Below are 15,898 nucleotides of genomic sequence, written 5' to 3'. Positions count from 1 at the left end.
CTCCAGCTAAAGCTGGAGATCACGTCCTGGTGAAGGCAACAGGACCACATCATCTGCAAAAAGCAGAGACCTGATCCTTCGGCCACCAAAACGGATGTCCTCAACACCTTAGCTGTGCCTAGAAGTCATGTCCTTAAAAGTTATGAACAGAATCGGTAACAAAGGGCAGCCTTGGCGGAGTCCAGCTCTCACCGGGAACGAGCCCGACTGACTACTGGCAATGTGGACCAAGCTCCGACACCGGTCATACAGGGACCCAACAGTCAGAAGGCCCGGTACCCCATACTCCTGAAAAAATAAAACAATGATTTCCAAATTTGCCTTATTTACTAAGATTATTTTAAACATTTTAAATATAAAACAGAGTTCTAACTCCGATCTGTTCTTTTATATTTGCACCGATCTTTAGGTTTTCTCTCTTTATAGTTTCTTTAATTTCAAATAACTTGAGCAAACAACCAGGAAGTCTTTTATTGTGAGCTTTATGGTGTCAGTAAAGTTCTACTAAATCACAACACTTTAAAGCGTGTTTATGTTGGTATAAAGAACGAGACTCCTGCTTAGTTTCACAGCATTGACAGGTGTGTTTTTTATCCAACACCTGGATGAGGCGTTTAGGTTTCCCAAAGCCAGAGCCCAGATGTTTACATGTAATGTGACACATGCGCCAATTTAAAAGCACTCCTAAAACCACAGTTTTATTAAAGGTCCTGCCTGGCAGATAAAACTCCTTTGTTTACCTTTCAGATCCTGCAAACATGGCGTCACTGATCTGGATCCCTGCCAAAACTCAAAAGTCGACCCAACCATGAATTTATTCATGAGTTTCTGATACTAACAGGTGTGTGTGTGTGTGTGTGTGTGTGTGTGTGTGTGTGTGTGTGTGTGTGTGTGTGTGTGTGTGTGTGTGTGTGTGTGTGTGTGTGTGTGTGTGTGTGTGATAAGCAGTGAGGAGGTGAGGCCTACATTAAAGTATTGAAGCATGTTAACAAAAACCACAGGTTTTCTTCTCACAAGCTGACCACGGTGTGTTTTATTGGGTGCTTCAGATATACAAGTGCACAACAAACCACCCTGCAGCGGCAGAGGTGGCGGGTAGCCAGTAAATATACAAGTCCTGCCTCTTTCACGGGCAGACCTATACTTTTGTGGTCTGCCTCAAAAGCCTTAAAAAAACAACAACAACAAACATACAGTACAAACAAAATCAGAAGAGGCTAAAAAGCAAGAAGAATTCATGGATGCAAACTTCCTTTTCCATGCAGATAAACCAATGACGGACACGAAAACAAGGAGAAAGGAAGTGGAGCGGAGTCTGCATGTTTGTTCCAGGTGCCACTAAGAAGAACATCCCGTAGAGCTGGAGGACAACGACGTGTGTGATAATAATAATATTCTGTTTTCTCCAATGCGATAATTCCAACATTCAGATATTGGAACATAAAAATCCAGATCTACTCTTTGTATAAAAAAGAAGCTTTCAAGTCAACAAGGAACAAAGGACAATTTTTTTCTGTTTTTAAATTTTTTTTGCTTTTGCACAGAAATGGTAGATTGGGGGGGGGGGGGGGGGGCAGAAGGAAAGGTTTACCGTTGCACTTAGTGAATGTGCTTTGACATACTAAGGGTGGAGGTAGAGAGAGGTTCAGTGGTGGGGGTGGGGGGGCGTCTGCTGCAGCAGGGAGTCTATGTGGCATATCTCTTCGTCCATTGTTTAGCTATTCTGTCATGTTCTGTTCTGTTGGTCAGGTACTGTGTGGCGATGCTTCCCACCAGTGGATCGGCTGAAAACAGAGGGGGAGGGGGTAAAATCAGTAAACACCCATAATTGAAAAGTAAAAGTCTTAAAAAAAAAACCTAAGTAGAGACTTAAGCATCCACCTCATCCATGTTCCAGCTCTAGATCAGACGAGACAAACTCAATCTCTAGGTCGGGAGCCGTTTGGGGAGATGTACGACTGACTTTACGTTAACCGTGTGAAGACTGAATTCCTGGGAGCGACCGTGGTGAACAGACCATCAGGGATATTCAATTACATTATTTGTTGGACTAAAGGATTTTGCCAGTCTTTCACAGTCAGTGTGCTGCTAAAATGGACATATACCGGTCTAACGATCGGCTGTAGATATCGGCTTTCGGCAACAAAATTCTTTAAAAATCAGCTTTAAAAAACACATCGGTCGGCCTCTAGATCTAACCGAATATGGCAAGCTGTTCTAGAGTTCCAGGTCTTCTATGAAAAAAGATCTGTTACTGTGAGTTTTCTGTTTGGATCTTGGGACCTCCGGAAGTAACTGGGAGCTAGACCGCAAAGCTATGGCTGGAGTGTGGGTAATAGAAGCTCTATCAAATAAGAGGGGCAAGGCCTTTAATGGATTTAAAAACAAACATGATTTTAGACTCGATTCTGTAAACAACTGGAAGCCAGCGTAGGGACTTCAAGCCTGGTGTAACAGGCGCACATCGCTTCACGCCCATCAGCAGGCGGAGAGCCGCACTCAACCATCTGGAGGCGTGAGATAGAGCTCTGCTTCAAGACAAAATAAAGGGAGTAATAAACCCTGAAACCACCGGTCCTCGTCTGTCTGATACTTTTGGAATGTGATGGACATCTTATGCTTCAGGATTTACGGGGATGCCAAATCCAGATGGTGGTAAAGGTTAGTTAAGTTATTTATGTCTGTTCATCTGCAGCTCGGTCACCAACTCCTCTCAAAGTCGTCTCACGGAAGCTAAACTGAGACGTTTTCTGAGGCTCGCCCCACTCTCTGACTGTTTGGGTTAACTTCCATTTAACGTGTTCTAAATTCCATCAACATGACACGAGAGCTCGACACCTATGAGGTAGTTAACCCCGCAAATATTTAGCCAAATTCCTCATGAATGCCATTTGCAGGCTGGAAGATTGCTGGTTTTATGTTTGCAGCTGATTCTAACATCGATGTTGGTTTGAACCACAAACTTCAGCTTTGATCTAGAGCCCCCACAGGTGGATCAACCTCTAATCAGAGGAGAAGAGGTCCAAATTATCACCATGGTAGCAAAGAAGTGGAGGGAAGCTGCTCTTGTTGCTTTCAGTCTTTACTGAATATTTCTTCAGACAGATATCTCAGCAGCACAAATCTAAAAGCTGGTCACTGTACAAGTTACAGTATATATATGGACTATTGGTCTCACCTGGGTTACAGTCTGTGAGCAGGGAGCAGATGGACAGCAGCACCTTGGAGATGGTGAGGGCGGGGCTCCAGTTGTCCTTCAGGATGTCCAGACAGATCACCCCCTGACTGTTGATGTTGCAGTGATAGATCCTCGTACGGAACGTCACCTGCAGACACAAGCAGGGCCGTGAACGACGGCTGGAGTCTGAAAACATTGTTCCCGTTTGTGAAATCCAGAGTAAAAACAGAATTCTGATCAGATGATCCGAAATAGGAGAATGAGATCATAACAGGTCAGTTTACACAAGATAAAAGCACAAAATCAGGCTGGGAACAGCAACCATGGAGAGCAAATGTTTGGTTTTCACAGTTTCCTGGTTTGGGAGGGAGACTCCAGAGCACCACTGCTGAGACAGAAGTGTGCTAATAAGGGATTGTAGAAATGCCGAGTCGGGTTTCTGGCACTTTGAGTAATTTCTTCACGCTGATGCTCAGTACGCTGAGCAGTCAGGTTCCCATCTAATTCAGGAGGGTAAAAGCATGTTTTCCCAGCTAACATTTGGTGGTTAGGCATCAGTGACTCATTTGGGTCTGTTCACACATTTAATCAGAAGATCTTTTAACTGGAGATTTTATTTATTATAAATGCAGAAACAAACCCCCATTTTGAAGATGTAACAATAAAGTTGAACTAAAACATATAAGTAGCACATTTTGAAAAATAATTCCATGTTATTTGTTCTGTTTAATTTGAGAAGCAACTCATACAATTATTAAAAAAATACATAACATTTACCTTTAAATGTGGTCTTAAAATATTTAAACTCTGACTGGTTGGATGTTGATGTTTCTATAAGAGAGAAATGGGATTAAACTGGTTATAACGAAGCAGCAGAGTTCAGCTCGTCTTTATGAATAAATAATATCTATATATTACACTATTTAATAATAAGTGTCGGTTACCAGAAGTAGTTAAATGAAAATGTGGAGTGTTTGTAACTGAAGGATTTTCTGAGTGAAGACATGTCAAACAAGGATTTTGCTGTAACTGGACTCAGGAGGAGGAAAAGGAGAGGAACTGATTAAAGTTTTCTCCTTTATCACATTTATGTTGTTGCATCAGTGCTGCTGTAAAGGCTCCACTGGGGGCCGAAACACTGGGTTTGTCACTGCATGCACACACAAACACACACCCACACACACACACACACACACACGCCCACACACACGCACGTGCGTATCCCCTACCCTTAAAAAAATAAACACCCAGCATTTTCTAATGGACAACACAACTGGATGATTTAATTTCAATGATAACAGATTTTTTTGATCAAACCTTACATAAAGCTTTTGTTCCCACTGACCAGCAGGGGGCAGCGTTGTGTAAAATCAACGCAACAATAGCTGCTCTGTTGACTAGAAAAACTGGGCTTCAGCACCAACGTGCCAATTAAGTTTGCTTTGTTGTGGCAGTAAACTCCAGCAGGGGCTCAGAGGGTGTGGCATCACACACTTCCCTCTGAAACTCCAACTATCACCTACGACTGAGTTGTTTATGTCGGTCAGCTCCACTCAGAGCTCAGCCTGTCCCTCCAATCACCAACATCTGCCCCTCATGACCTCTATCCACCACAGGAAACCTCTAATGGTCCGCAGAGCTCCCAAAAAAGAAAAACCACACAAGACAGGTAAATAACCACCCCCACCAGGTCCAGAAACACACACACACACACACACACACACACACACACACACACACACACACACACACACACACACACACACACACACACACACACACACACACACACACACACACACACACACACACACACACACACACACACACACACACACACACACACACACCAAAAAATCCCCTGATAAACGTGTTGTTCCTCCCTCACAGCTGTTAGATTTTAAAACCAGGTCTGACTCTGGATCTTGTGTGAGCTCATTCAGCATACGCTTCGGTGGTTCAGCTCCACACTGAGGGTGTGCGTGTGCGTGTGCATGTGCGTGTGTGTGCGCGCGCGCGTTGGCTGCAGATCACAGTGTGCTGAATGGGGTGAGAGGTATTGAGGAGGGGCGGAAACACTCGGGCCCTCTGGCCACAGAGAGCCAGGCTGGAGCCTGTGGATTTGTTTGAGTCTCCTGTCAAACATGGAGCTGGTGGGGGTGGGTGGGTGGGGGGGGGGGGGGGGGGGGGGGGGGGGGTCCCCTCCGACAATTTCAGCTACTTTCCCGGACAGCGAGGGTTTGGTGACGACATCCACTCTGCAGCAGAGAACTCATCAGGTTTAACTTCATTAATGTTTCACACAGAAGAGTTCATCAGCTGTTCTGCATCGACCCGGTTCTCCTACCAGAACCAGAACTCACCAGAACCAGGCGGGATTTTCTGCTCCAGTCTGACTAAACTCAGTGATCATTTCCTTTTCTGGTGTTAGAAATGCTCTGAATTAGTTTTTATTATTTATAATTCTTACAATTCTGTGTCTCACTTTGCCTTCGCCACATTCAGGAAGACATGTTGTGTGGGTTTTATCGAATAAAAACCGCTTTTAGTTTCACTACAAAAATCTGGGAATATAACTCCAGATTATAGTCTTGTACTGGCAAAACCCTGACAATCATCTTTGAATAAAAGCGTCTCATTTATCAAAAAGCAGCAAAACCGGTGGAAACTTAACAAGTCAATAATCTGGAGCTGCCTAATTAATAGTTTCTACTAACCAGAGAATCAATTAACCACCTCAGACAGATTAAGCAGACATTTAAAGGTTAAAGTGGCATCAGTTTGCCTTTTGTGACCAACAATTTCCAGAAAATGTTTAACTTCAAACATTTTTCAGAAAACAACTTTGCTGTAAAATTCAGTTTAATCTAGTTTCAGTTTGTTTACTTTTAAATCCATAGACAAAAATAAACACAAATTTAAAAAGTCTATAAAATAATTCTTGGGCAATAAAGTAAGCTCTGAACTAGCCTGGTCTGTCGATTCTACACCGAGGCCGAGTCTGGATACTCAAGAGGCAGACAGCACCATGAGGGGTGGGACTAGCCAGCTCAAAAATAACCAATCAGAAAAAAGGTGGAAATGACAACTGTACCGCACAACGCTTTAGTTTTCTTTAGCTGTAGTTAAAAATGACGTACGGCAACGGTGCAAACATATTTCTTCTTTATACGATAGCATAAAGAAGAAGCATGTGCAATACATATATCACAAAGAACAAAAAACAAACAAACATTGCAATGAATGGTCAACTCAAATGTTTGCCACTCATGATGCATTTTGTCAATCAGATGGAAGCATAGAGCTCTTCACACATTTGGCCAATCGGGTGGGTTCTCATAGGTTAGATGCCCGCCCCCGAGGCAGACGGCGCTTAATTGGATGGCTAGCAAAAACCGGAGTTAGTGTCGTTCTGCTGATTCTGCTTTTGCCAGGGTCCACTAGTTGCCTTTTCTTGTTCATTTTCTTTTTCCCTTTCCACACATCTCTTGATCACAAATTTTGCTTTTCCCATTTTTTATGATATTTTTCATAAAAAATTGTTTTTATGTCTTTGTTTTTGATTTTTTTTGTTTCTGAGTTAAGTTTTTTTTTAATTGAAAGTCATATCGTCATCACAATAACAATCACAGTTATCGCATATTGCAGGTTTTCCTAATATCATGCAGCCCTAATTATGCTAGTAACAAGGATGTAGAGACGCTTTGACGACGACGACAACTCAGTTCTAAAGAATCATCAACGTCAAATCAGGTAGCCCACGTGCTACAAATCCCCAGGGGTCCATAAATACTGTAGGGAGCATTCTGCCTGCTTTTCCTCCAGTTTGCCATCTTCTCCACCTCCACCAACATCTCCACCACATACCAAAGACCTGGACCTTCTCAGTCGCTTGGCAACGGATAACTTCTGGGTTCAAAGCCGCTGTTTCGTCTCTACCGCAGATGAGGGAAATCACCAGGATTAGCACGTCTCCCTTCATAAAGAAGCTTCTTTCAGACATTGGAGGAGAGCTGTTTTTGTGTTAGCAGTCCCTCCTCTGCGCTGGTCTGTTTGGTATATTTAAACTTGGTAACTTGGGCTTAACGTTGGTAAAGCTACTGTTGGCACTTTTTTTAGCTTCTTGTGTTTGGATAAGCGGTTACGTTTTAGTTTAGTGTCAATCTTTTGTGTGGAGGAGATTTCCCCTTTTGTTACATTTAAACCCATTTTAGAGAAACAATGCCGATAATTTGCTGCAACGCTGTAGCGGCATCAGAAAGCCTTAGGTCATTAAGTGCACAGACCGTGATGGTAATGTTGCGCAACGGTTTCCTTTTTACTAAGGATTAGATGATGGCGACATAAAGGGGGTTTGGGGCGGTCTCTGTGCTGCTGCAGACTTCCATTTATCTTAGTGGTCATTAAGTTTTTTTTAACAAACCACTCCTAAAGGCATCTGTCCTGCACCATCCCTGTGCAGTCTCTGGTGATCTGACCTCCAGCTCTAACGGAGAAAAAGCTCCGAGAGCTCTGCATTGCTCCAGTTTGCCATCTCAGCTGATTCTGATAACAAAGCAAACTTACGGCCATGTTTACTTTCATTAGGCCCGAGCAGTGAAGCTGCGAAGGCCTATTGTATCTGCTCCGTTTATTCTTTTTTTAGGCCCGAGCAGCGAAGCGCTGCGAAGGCCTATTGTATCTGCTCCGTTTCTTATTTTTAGGCCCGAGCAGTGAAGCTGCGAAGGCCTATTGTATCTGCTCCGTTTCTTCTTATTATTCTTTTTTCTTCCGCGTCTTTGAATGGCCTTTAGGGGGTCTTAGCATATCCAAAAAGTCACCAAATTCTGGCCCAATATAGAAAGTGCGTGAAATTTACGTATTTCACTGGCGATGTGAAAGTTCGTCAAAAAGTGACTGAACAGCGCCCCCTAGAAAGTGAAAAATACCCCTCTCCATAAAGCTTAGTTTATCGTACAGTTATGAAATTTGGTATACTTGTAGTACTCAACAGTCCGCACAGAAAAGTCTCTTGCAACCATGGTCAATATCAAACAGGAAGTCGGCCATTTTGGAGTAAAGTGGCCATTTTGACCCCATTTTGGCCATTTCTAGGGTCTATATTTGGTTGAACAGTTTGGTCATTTTTCGCACCATCGTCTCAAAAATAGTGCAAGGTCGAACAGAAGCGATGGACGATTCAAATGAGACAATAAAATTGACTTTTCGTAAATACTGAAGGGGCGGGGCCAGGCCTCAAAGTTCGAGCACTCGCCAAAAAAATTCAAATTGCTATAGATTCATAAATGAAAGAATTACAGTTAAAAAAAATGTTCTATGGACAATCGTCGTCGCCCTCCGAAGACAAATGAATGGTCGATTGATGATGTCACATAAGCCCCGCCCCCTCAGGACTTAAAAGGTCAAGTTTTACTGGGAAATTTTCCAAAATTCGCCCTTTCCAATAATCACCCCAAATTTGTAGCGGGTAACTGAAGACAAGTTGGGGTTGCTTGGCGTCACTTTATGGGAGTTTTCTCCAGAAGGCGGGGCTGTGGCGGCGCGGCGAAGTCAGGCGAACCGCTTAGGCCTTACGTTTGCCTCCCATTTCGTCATTTCTAGAGATATCGCCACGAAACTTCTTGTGAGTGATCCTAGTCTGGCCCCCCAAAAGATCTGATGTGAAATTCTGGTGGGCGTGGTCTATTTTCTGAAATAGCGCCCTCTAGGACCATTAAAACTGACAGCCCCAAGCCATGCTTTGACTGAGGATTACGAAATTTGGTACACTAATGTGGTGTCTCAGGACCTACAAAAAAGTCTCTTGGAGCCAAGTGCAATGTCGCACAGGAAGTCGGCCATTTTGGTCCAAGTGCGCGATTTAGTGGTTTTCGCACACGTTGTTTGGAGAGTGATGCTCCGTCGCCCTTTTCACCAATCGCCTTCACACTTCTGCTATATACTCTTAAGACATAGATGAAAAAATTCAACCGTCGGATTTTAAATAAGTATAAAGGTGTGGGCGTGGCTAAGCCTCAAACTTTGACCTGTTGCCATGCCACTCTTTTTTTCACAGCTCCCTATTGGGCTCCTTTTAACCAATCACCACCAAACAGTGGCAAATAGCAGCAGACAAGTTGAGGTCACTTGGTCTATAGTACTGGCAGGTTTCGAATAAAGGCGGGGCTTTGGGAGCATGGCAAAATTCGCCATCACGACATGGAAATACGTTTGTCTCTCATTTCTTCAGTCATTGTGACATCGCCACACAAGTTCTGATGAGTGATCCTACTCTGACCCCTAATAGAATTGGACAGCTGAAGTTTGTGGGCGTGGCCTATTTTCTGAAACAGCGCCCCCTAGGACCATTAAAACAGTCAGCCCCAAGCCATGCTTTGACTGAGGTTCATAAAATTTGGCACACTAATGTAGTGTATCAGGACCTACAAAAAAGTCTCTGGGAGCCAAGCGCAATGTCGCACAGGAGGTCGGCCATTTTGGTCCAAGTACTCGATTTAGTGGTTTTCGCACACGTTGTTTGGAGAGTGTTGCACCATCGCCCTTTTCACCAATCACCTTCAAACTTCTGCTATAGACTCTTAAGACAAAGGGGAAAAAATTCAACCTACGGATTTTAAATAAGTATAAAGGTGTGGGCGTGGCTAAGCCTCAAACTTTGACCTGTCGCCACGCCACTCTTTTTTTCACAGCTCCCTATTGGACTCCTTTTAACCAATCACCAGCAATCACTGGCAAATAGCAGCAGACAAGTTGAGGTCACTTGGTTTATAGTACTGGCAGGTTTCGAATAAAGGCGGGGCTTTGGGAGCATGGCGAAATTCACCATCACGCCATGGAAACACGTTTGTCTCTCATTTCTTCAATCATTGTGACATCACCACACAATTTCTGATGAGTGATCTTACTCTGACCCCTAATAGAATTGGACAGCTGAAGTTTGTGGGCGTGGCCTATTTTCTGAAATAGCGCCCCCTAGGACCATTAAAACTATCAGCCCCAAGCCATGCTTTGACTGAGGATCACGAAATTTGGCACGCTAGTATAGTGTCTCAGGACCTACCAAAAAGTCTCTTGGAGCCAAAGAACAATGTCGCACAGGAGGTCGGCCATTTTGGTCCAAGTACTCAATTTAGTGTTTTTCGCACACGTTATTAGGAGAATGATATCTCCTCGCCCTTTCCACCGATCTCCTTCAAACTTCTGCTATATACTCTTAGGACATAGAGGAAAAAATTCAACCGTCGGATTTTAAATAAGTATAAAGGTGTGGGCGTGGCTAAGCCTCAAACTTTGACCAGTCGCCATTACCTTATTTGACTTAACAACTCCCATGTGCATGATCAGATCAATTTCATACTTTGTCTATGTGATCACTGACCACATCTGAAGACAGTGACAATGTGGAGAGCTGACATCACCTAAGCCCCGCCCCCTGACTACAGGAAGTCTATTGTTTTATGGTGAACTGCCCATATTTGTCCCCTCTAATTTAGTCAAGATGACACTAAGGTCATGCACTGTCTTCATGATGTTGTAATGACCATTCAGATCTGATAGCTTTTTAGAAAGTGAGGGGCTTTGATGCCATGGCGATTTCTGGCGTGACGCTGTGACCTTACGTTTGACTGTAACTTCCACAAACAGCCTCCGATTTGCCCGAGACTGAACATCACATCACCAGTGTGGTAAAGATAAGAGTATCTCCTAGTGGTGAGACATGTAATGGTGGGCTCAGAAGGGATGCTGAGTCAGGGTGAGGTGTGGACGAGGAGGCCTTTTACTGTTTCCGGTGTCGGGGTGGCTGAGTTTCTGTTCCGCCAGGCATGCCCTGGTGCCCTCGGCTGCCGGCCAGGATGGAAAAGCACGGAGCCGGGTTTGGAGAGCGTCGGGGATGGAGCGGAGGGGGTGCAGAAGGAGGGCGAGCAGCTTCGCTGCGAGGGCCGAACGACGCTGCTTGCAGCTTTAATTCTTTTTTCTTTTTTTTTCTTCCGCGTCTTTGGGTGGCCGTTAGGGGGTCTTAGCATATCCAAAAACTCACCAAATTCTGGCCCAATATAGAAAGTGCGTGAAATTTACGTATTTCACTGGCAACGTGAAAGTTGGTGAAAAAATGTTTCAACAGCGCCCCCTAGAAAATTAAAAATACCCCTCCGCTTTGACCTTTTTTCATAGTAGAGTGATGAAATTTGGTACACTTGTAGAACTCAACAATACGCACAGAAAAGCCTCTTGCACCCATGGTCAATATCAAACAGGAAGTCGGCCATTTTGGGCTAAAGTGGCCATTTTGACCCCGTTTTGGCCATTTCTAGGGTCTATATTTGGTTGAACAGTTTGGTCATTTTTCGCACGATCGTCTCAAAAATAGTGTGCGATCGAACAGAAGCGATGGACGATTCAAATGAGACAAAAAAATTGACTTTTCGTAAATACTGAAGGGGCGGGACCAGGCCTCAAAGTTCGAGCACTCGCCAAAAAAATTCAAATTGCTATAATTTCATAAATGAAAGAATTACAGTTAAAGTAACTTTCTATGGACAATTGTCATCGCCCCCCGAAGACAAATGAATGGTCGATTGATGATGTCACATAAGCCCCGCCCCCTCAGGACTTAAAAGGTCAAGTTTTACTGGGAAATTTTCCAAAATTCGCCCTTTCAAATAATCATCCCAAATTTGTAGCAGGTAACTGAAGACAAGTTGGGGTTGCTTGGCGTCACTTTATGGGAGTTTTCTGCAGAAGGCGGGGCTGTGGCGGCGCGGCGAAGTCAGGCGTACCGACGTGGCCTTACGTTTGCCTTCCATTTCGTCATTTCTAGAGATATCGCCACGACACTTCTTCAGAGTGATCCTAGTCCGGCCCCCAAAAGAATCTGATGTGAACATCCGGTGGGCGTGGCCTATTTTCTGAAATAGCGCCCCCTAGGACCATTAAAACTGTCAGCCCCAAGCCATGCTTTGACTGAGGAGTACGAAATTTGGTACACTAATATGGTGTCTCAGGACCTACAAAAAAGTCTCTTGGAGCCAAGTGCAAAGTCGCACAGGAAGTCGGCCATTTTGGTCCAAGTACTTGATTTAGTGGTTTTCGCACACGTTGTTTGGAAAAGGATGCTCCATCACCCTTTTCACCAATCACCTTCAAACATCTGCTATACACTCTTAAGACATAGAAGAAAAAATTCAACCATCGGATTTTAAATAAGTATAACGATGTGGGCGTGGCTAAGCCTCAAACTTTGACCTGTCGCCACGCCACTTTTTTTTTCACAGCTCCCTATTGGACTCCTTTTACCCAATCACCAGCAATCACTGGCAAAAAGCAGCAGACAAGTTGAGGTCACTTGGTCTATAGTACTGGCAGGTTTCGAATTAAGGCGGGGCTTTGGGAGCATGGCGAAATTCGCCATCACGCCATGGAAATACGTTTGTCTCTCATTTCTTCAATCATGGTGACATCGCCACACAATTTCTGATGAGTGATCCTACTCTGACCCCTAATAGAACTGGATAGCTGAAGTTTGTGGGCATGGCCTATATTCTGAAATAGCGCCCCCTTGGACCATTAAAAACGTCAGCCCCAAGCCATGCTTTGACTGAGGATCACGAAATTTGGCACACTAATGTAGTGTCTCAGGACCTACAAAAAAGTCTCTTGGAGCCAAGTGCAATGTCACACAGGAGGTCGGCCATTTTCGTCCAAGTACTCGATTTAGTGGTTTTCACACACGTTGTTTGGACATTGATGCCCCGTCGCCCTTTTCACCGATCACCGTCAAACTTTTGCTATGTACTCTTAAGACAAATGGGGAAAAATTCAACCGTCGGATTTTAAATAAGTATAAAGGTGTGGGCGTGGCTAAGCCTCAAACTTTGACCTTTCGCCATTACATTAGTTGACTTAACAACTCCCATGTGCATGATCAGAACTATATCAAACTGTGTCTGTGTGATCATTGACTACATCTCAAGACAATGACAATGTGGACAGCTGACATAACCTAAGCCCCGCCCCCTGACTACAGGAAGTCTATTGTTTTATGGTGAAATGCCCATATTTGTCCCCTCTAATTTAGTCAACATGACACTAAGGTCATGCACTGTCTTCATGATGTTGTAATGACCATTCAGATCTGCTAGCTTTTCAGAAAGGGAGGGGCTTTGATGCCATGGCGAATTCTGGCATGACGCCGTGACCTTACAATTCAATTTAATGGTGAGCTCAGAGGGGATGCTGAGTCAGGGTGAGGTGCGGACTAGGAGGCCATTTGCGGTTTCTGGTGTCGGGGTGGTTGACGTTTCTGTTCTGCCAGACGTGCCCTGGTGCCCCGGGCTGCCGGCCAGGCCGGAGCGGCGCGGAGCTGCGAGGGCCGAACGACGCTGCTTGCAGCTTTAATTTTTTTTTTTTTTTTCTTTTTCTTCCGCGTCTTTGGATGGCCTTTAGGGGGTCTTAGCATATCCAAAAACTCACCAAATTCTGGCCCAATATAGAAAGTGCGTGAAATTTACGTATTTCGCTGGCAATGTGAAAGTTGGTAAAAAAGTGTTTCGACAGCGCCCCCTGGAAAATTAAAAATACCCCTCTGCTTTGACCTTTTTTCATAGTAGAGTGATGAAATTTGGTACACTTATAGAACTCAACAATACGCACAGAAAAGCCTCTTGCACCCATGGTCAATATCAAACAGGAAGTCTGCCATTTTGGACTAAAATGGCCATTTTGACCCCGTTTTGGCCATTTCTAGGGTCTATATTTGGTTGAACAGTTTGGTCATTTTTCGCACCATTGTCTCAAAAATAGTGCGAGATCGAACAGAAGCGATGGACGATTCAAATGAGACAATAAAATTGACTTTTCGTAAATACTGAAGGGGCGGGGCCAGGCCTCAAAGTTCGAGCACTCGCCAAAAAAATTCAAATTGATATAATTTCATAAATGAAAGAATTACAGTTAAAGAAATGTTCTATGGACAATTGACATCGCCCTCCGAAGACAAATGAATGGTTGATTGATGATGTCACATAAGCCCCGCCCCCTCAGGACTTGAAATGTCAAGTTTTACTGGGAAATTTTCCAAAATTCGCCCTTTCAAATAATCATCCCAGATTTGTAGCAGGTAACTGAAGACAAGTTGGGGTTGCTTGGCGTCACTTTATGGGAGTTTTCTGCAGAAGGCGGGGCTGTGGCGGTGCGGCGAAATCAGGTGTACCGCTTAGGCCTTACGTTTGCCTCCCATTTCGTCATTTCTAAAGATATCGCCACAACACTTCTTGGGAGTGATCCTAGTCCGGCCCCAAATAGAATCTGATGTGAACATCCGGTGGGCGTGGCCTATTTTCTGAAATAGCGCCCCCTAGGACCATTAAAACGGTCAGCCCCAAGCCATGCTTTGGCTGAGGATTACGAAATTTGGTACACTAATGTGGTGTCTCAGGACCTACAAAAAAGTCTCTTGGAGCCAAGTGCAAAGTCGCACAGGAAGTCGGCCATTTTGGTCAAAGTACTCGATTTAGTGGTATTCGCACACGTTGTTTTGAGAGTGTTGCACCATCACCCTTTTCACCAATCACCTTCAAACATCTGCGATACACTCTTAAGACATAGATGAAAAAATTCAACCGTCGGATTTTATATAAGTATAAAGGTGTGGGCGTGGCTAAGCCTCAAACTTTGACCTGTCGCCACGCCACTCTTTTTTTCACAGCTCCCTATCGGACTCCTTTTAACCAATCACCAGCAATCACTGGCAAATAGCAGCAGACAAGTTGAGGTCACTTGGTCTATAGTACTGGCAGGTTTCGAATAAAGGCGGGGCTTTGGGAGCATGGCGAAATTCGCCATCACGCCATGGAAATACGTTTGTCTCAAATTTTTTCAGTCATTGTGACATCGCCACACAATTTTTGATGAGTGATCCTACTCTGACCCCTAATAGAATTGGACAGCTAAAGTTTGTGGGCGTGGCCTATTTTCTGAAATAGCGCCCCCTAGGACAATTAAAACTGTCAGCCCCAAGCCATGCTTTGGCTGAGGATTACGAAATTTGGTACACTAATGTGGTGTCTCAGGACCTACAAAAAAGTCTCTTGGAGCCAAGTGCAAAGTCGCACAGGAAGTCGGCCATTTTGGTCCAAGTACTCGATTTAGTGGTATTCCCACACATTGTTTGGAGAGTGTTGCACCATCGCCCTTTTCACCAATCACCTTCAAACTTCTGCTATATACTTTTAAGACAAACGGGGAAAAATTCAACCGTCGGATTTTAAATAAGTATAAAGGTGTGGGCGTGGCTAAGCCTCAAACTTTGACCTGTCGCCACGCCACTCTTTTTTTCACAGCTCCCTATCGGACTCCTTTTAACCAATCACCAGCAATCACTGGCAAATAGCAGCAGACAAGTTGAGGTCACTTGGTCTATAGTACTGGCAGGTTTCGAATAAAGGCGGGGCTTTGGGAGCATGGCGAAATTCGCCATCACGCCATGGAAATACGTTTGTCTCAAATTTTTTCAGTCATTGTGACATCGCCACACAATTTCTGATGAGTGATCCTACTCTGACCCCTAATAGAATTGGACAGCTAAAGTTTGTGGGCGTGGCCTATTTTATGAAATGGCGCCCCCTAGGACCATTAAAACTGTCAGCCCCAAGCCATGGTTTGACTGAGGATCACGAAATTTGGCACACTAATGTGGTGTCTCAGGACCTACAAAAAAGTCTC

At 44.3% G+C, this 15,898-nt stretch overlaps 2 protein-coding genes across 4 annotated transcripts in view; both read right to left on the bottom strand.

Moving 5' to 3' along the window:
- The window catches only part of septin7b (septin 7b), a 537,254-nt gene that overhangs the window by 126,852 nt on the left and 394,504 nt on the right, over nucleotides 1-15,898 (bottom strand). The gene's annotated exons all lie outside the window — the stretch shown is intronic.
- Nucleotides 1,003-15,898, bottom strand: part of ube2e2 (ubiquitin-conjugating enzyme E2E 2) — a 51,928-nt gene continuing 37,032 nt past the window's right edge. The window contains exons 5-6 of the mRNA XM_015949792.3: nucleotides 3,179-3,326; nucleotides 1,003-1,784 (exon numbers count right to left, since the gene is read on the bottom strand). Of these exons, the coding sequence (XP_015805278.1) occupies nucleotides 1,687-1,784; nucleotides 3,179-3,326 (246 nt within the window). The 3' untranslated portion in view covers nucleotides 1,003-1,686. The remainder of the gene's footprint in view (nucleotides 1,785-3,178; nucleotides 3,327-15,898) is intronic.

The sequence above is a fragment of the Nothobranchius furzeri genome, chromosome 5, assembly GCF_043380555.1.
Source record: "Nothobranchius furzeri strain GRZ-AD chromosome 5, NfurGRZ-RIMD1, whole genome shotgun sequence".
NCBI classification, from domain to species: domain Eukaryota; kingdom Metazoa; phylum Chordata; class Actinopteri; order Cyprinodontiformes; family Nothobranchiidae; genus Nothobranchius; species Nothobranchius furzeri.
This window is presented reverse-complemented; position numbering and strand designations above follow the sequence as displayed.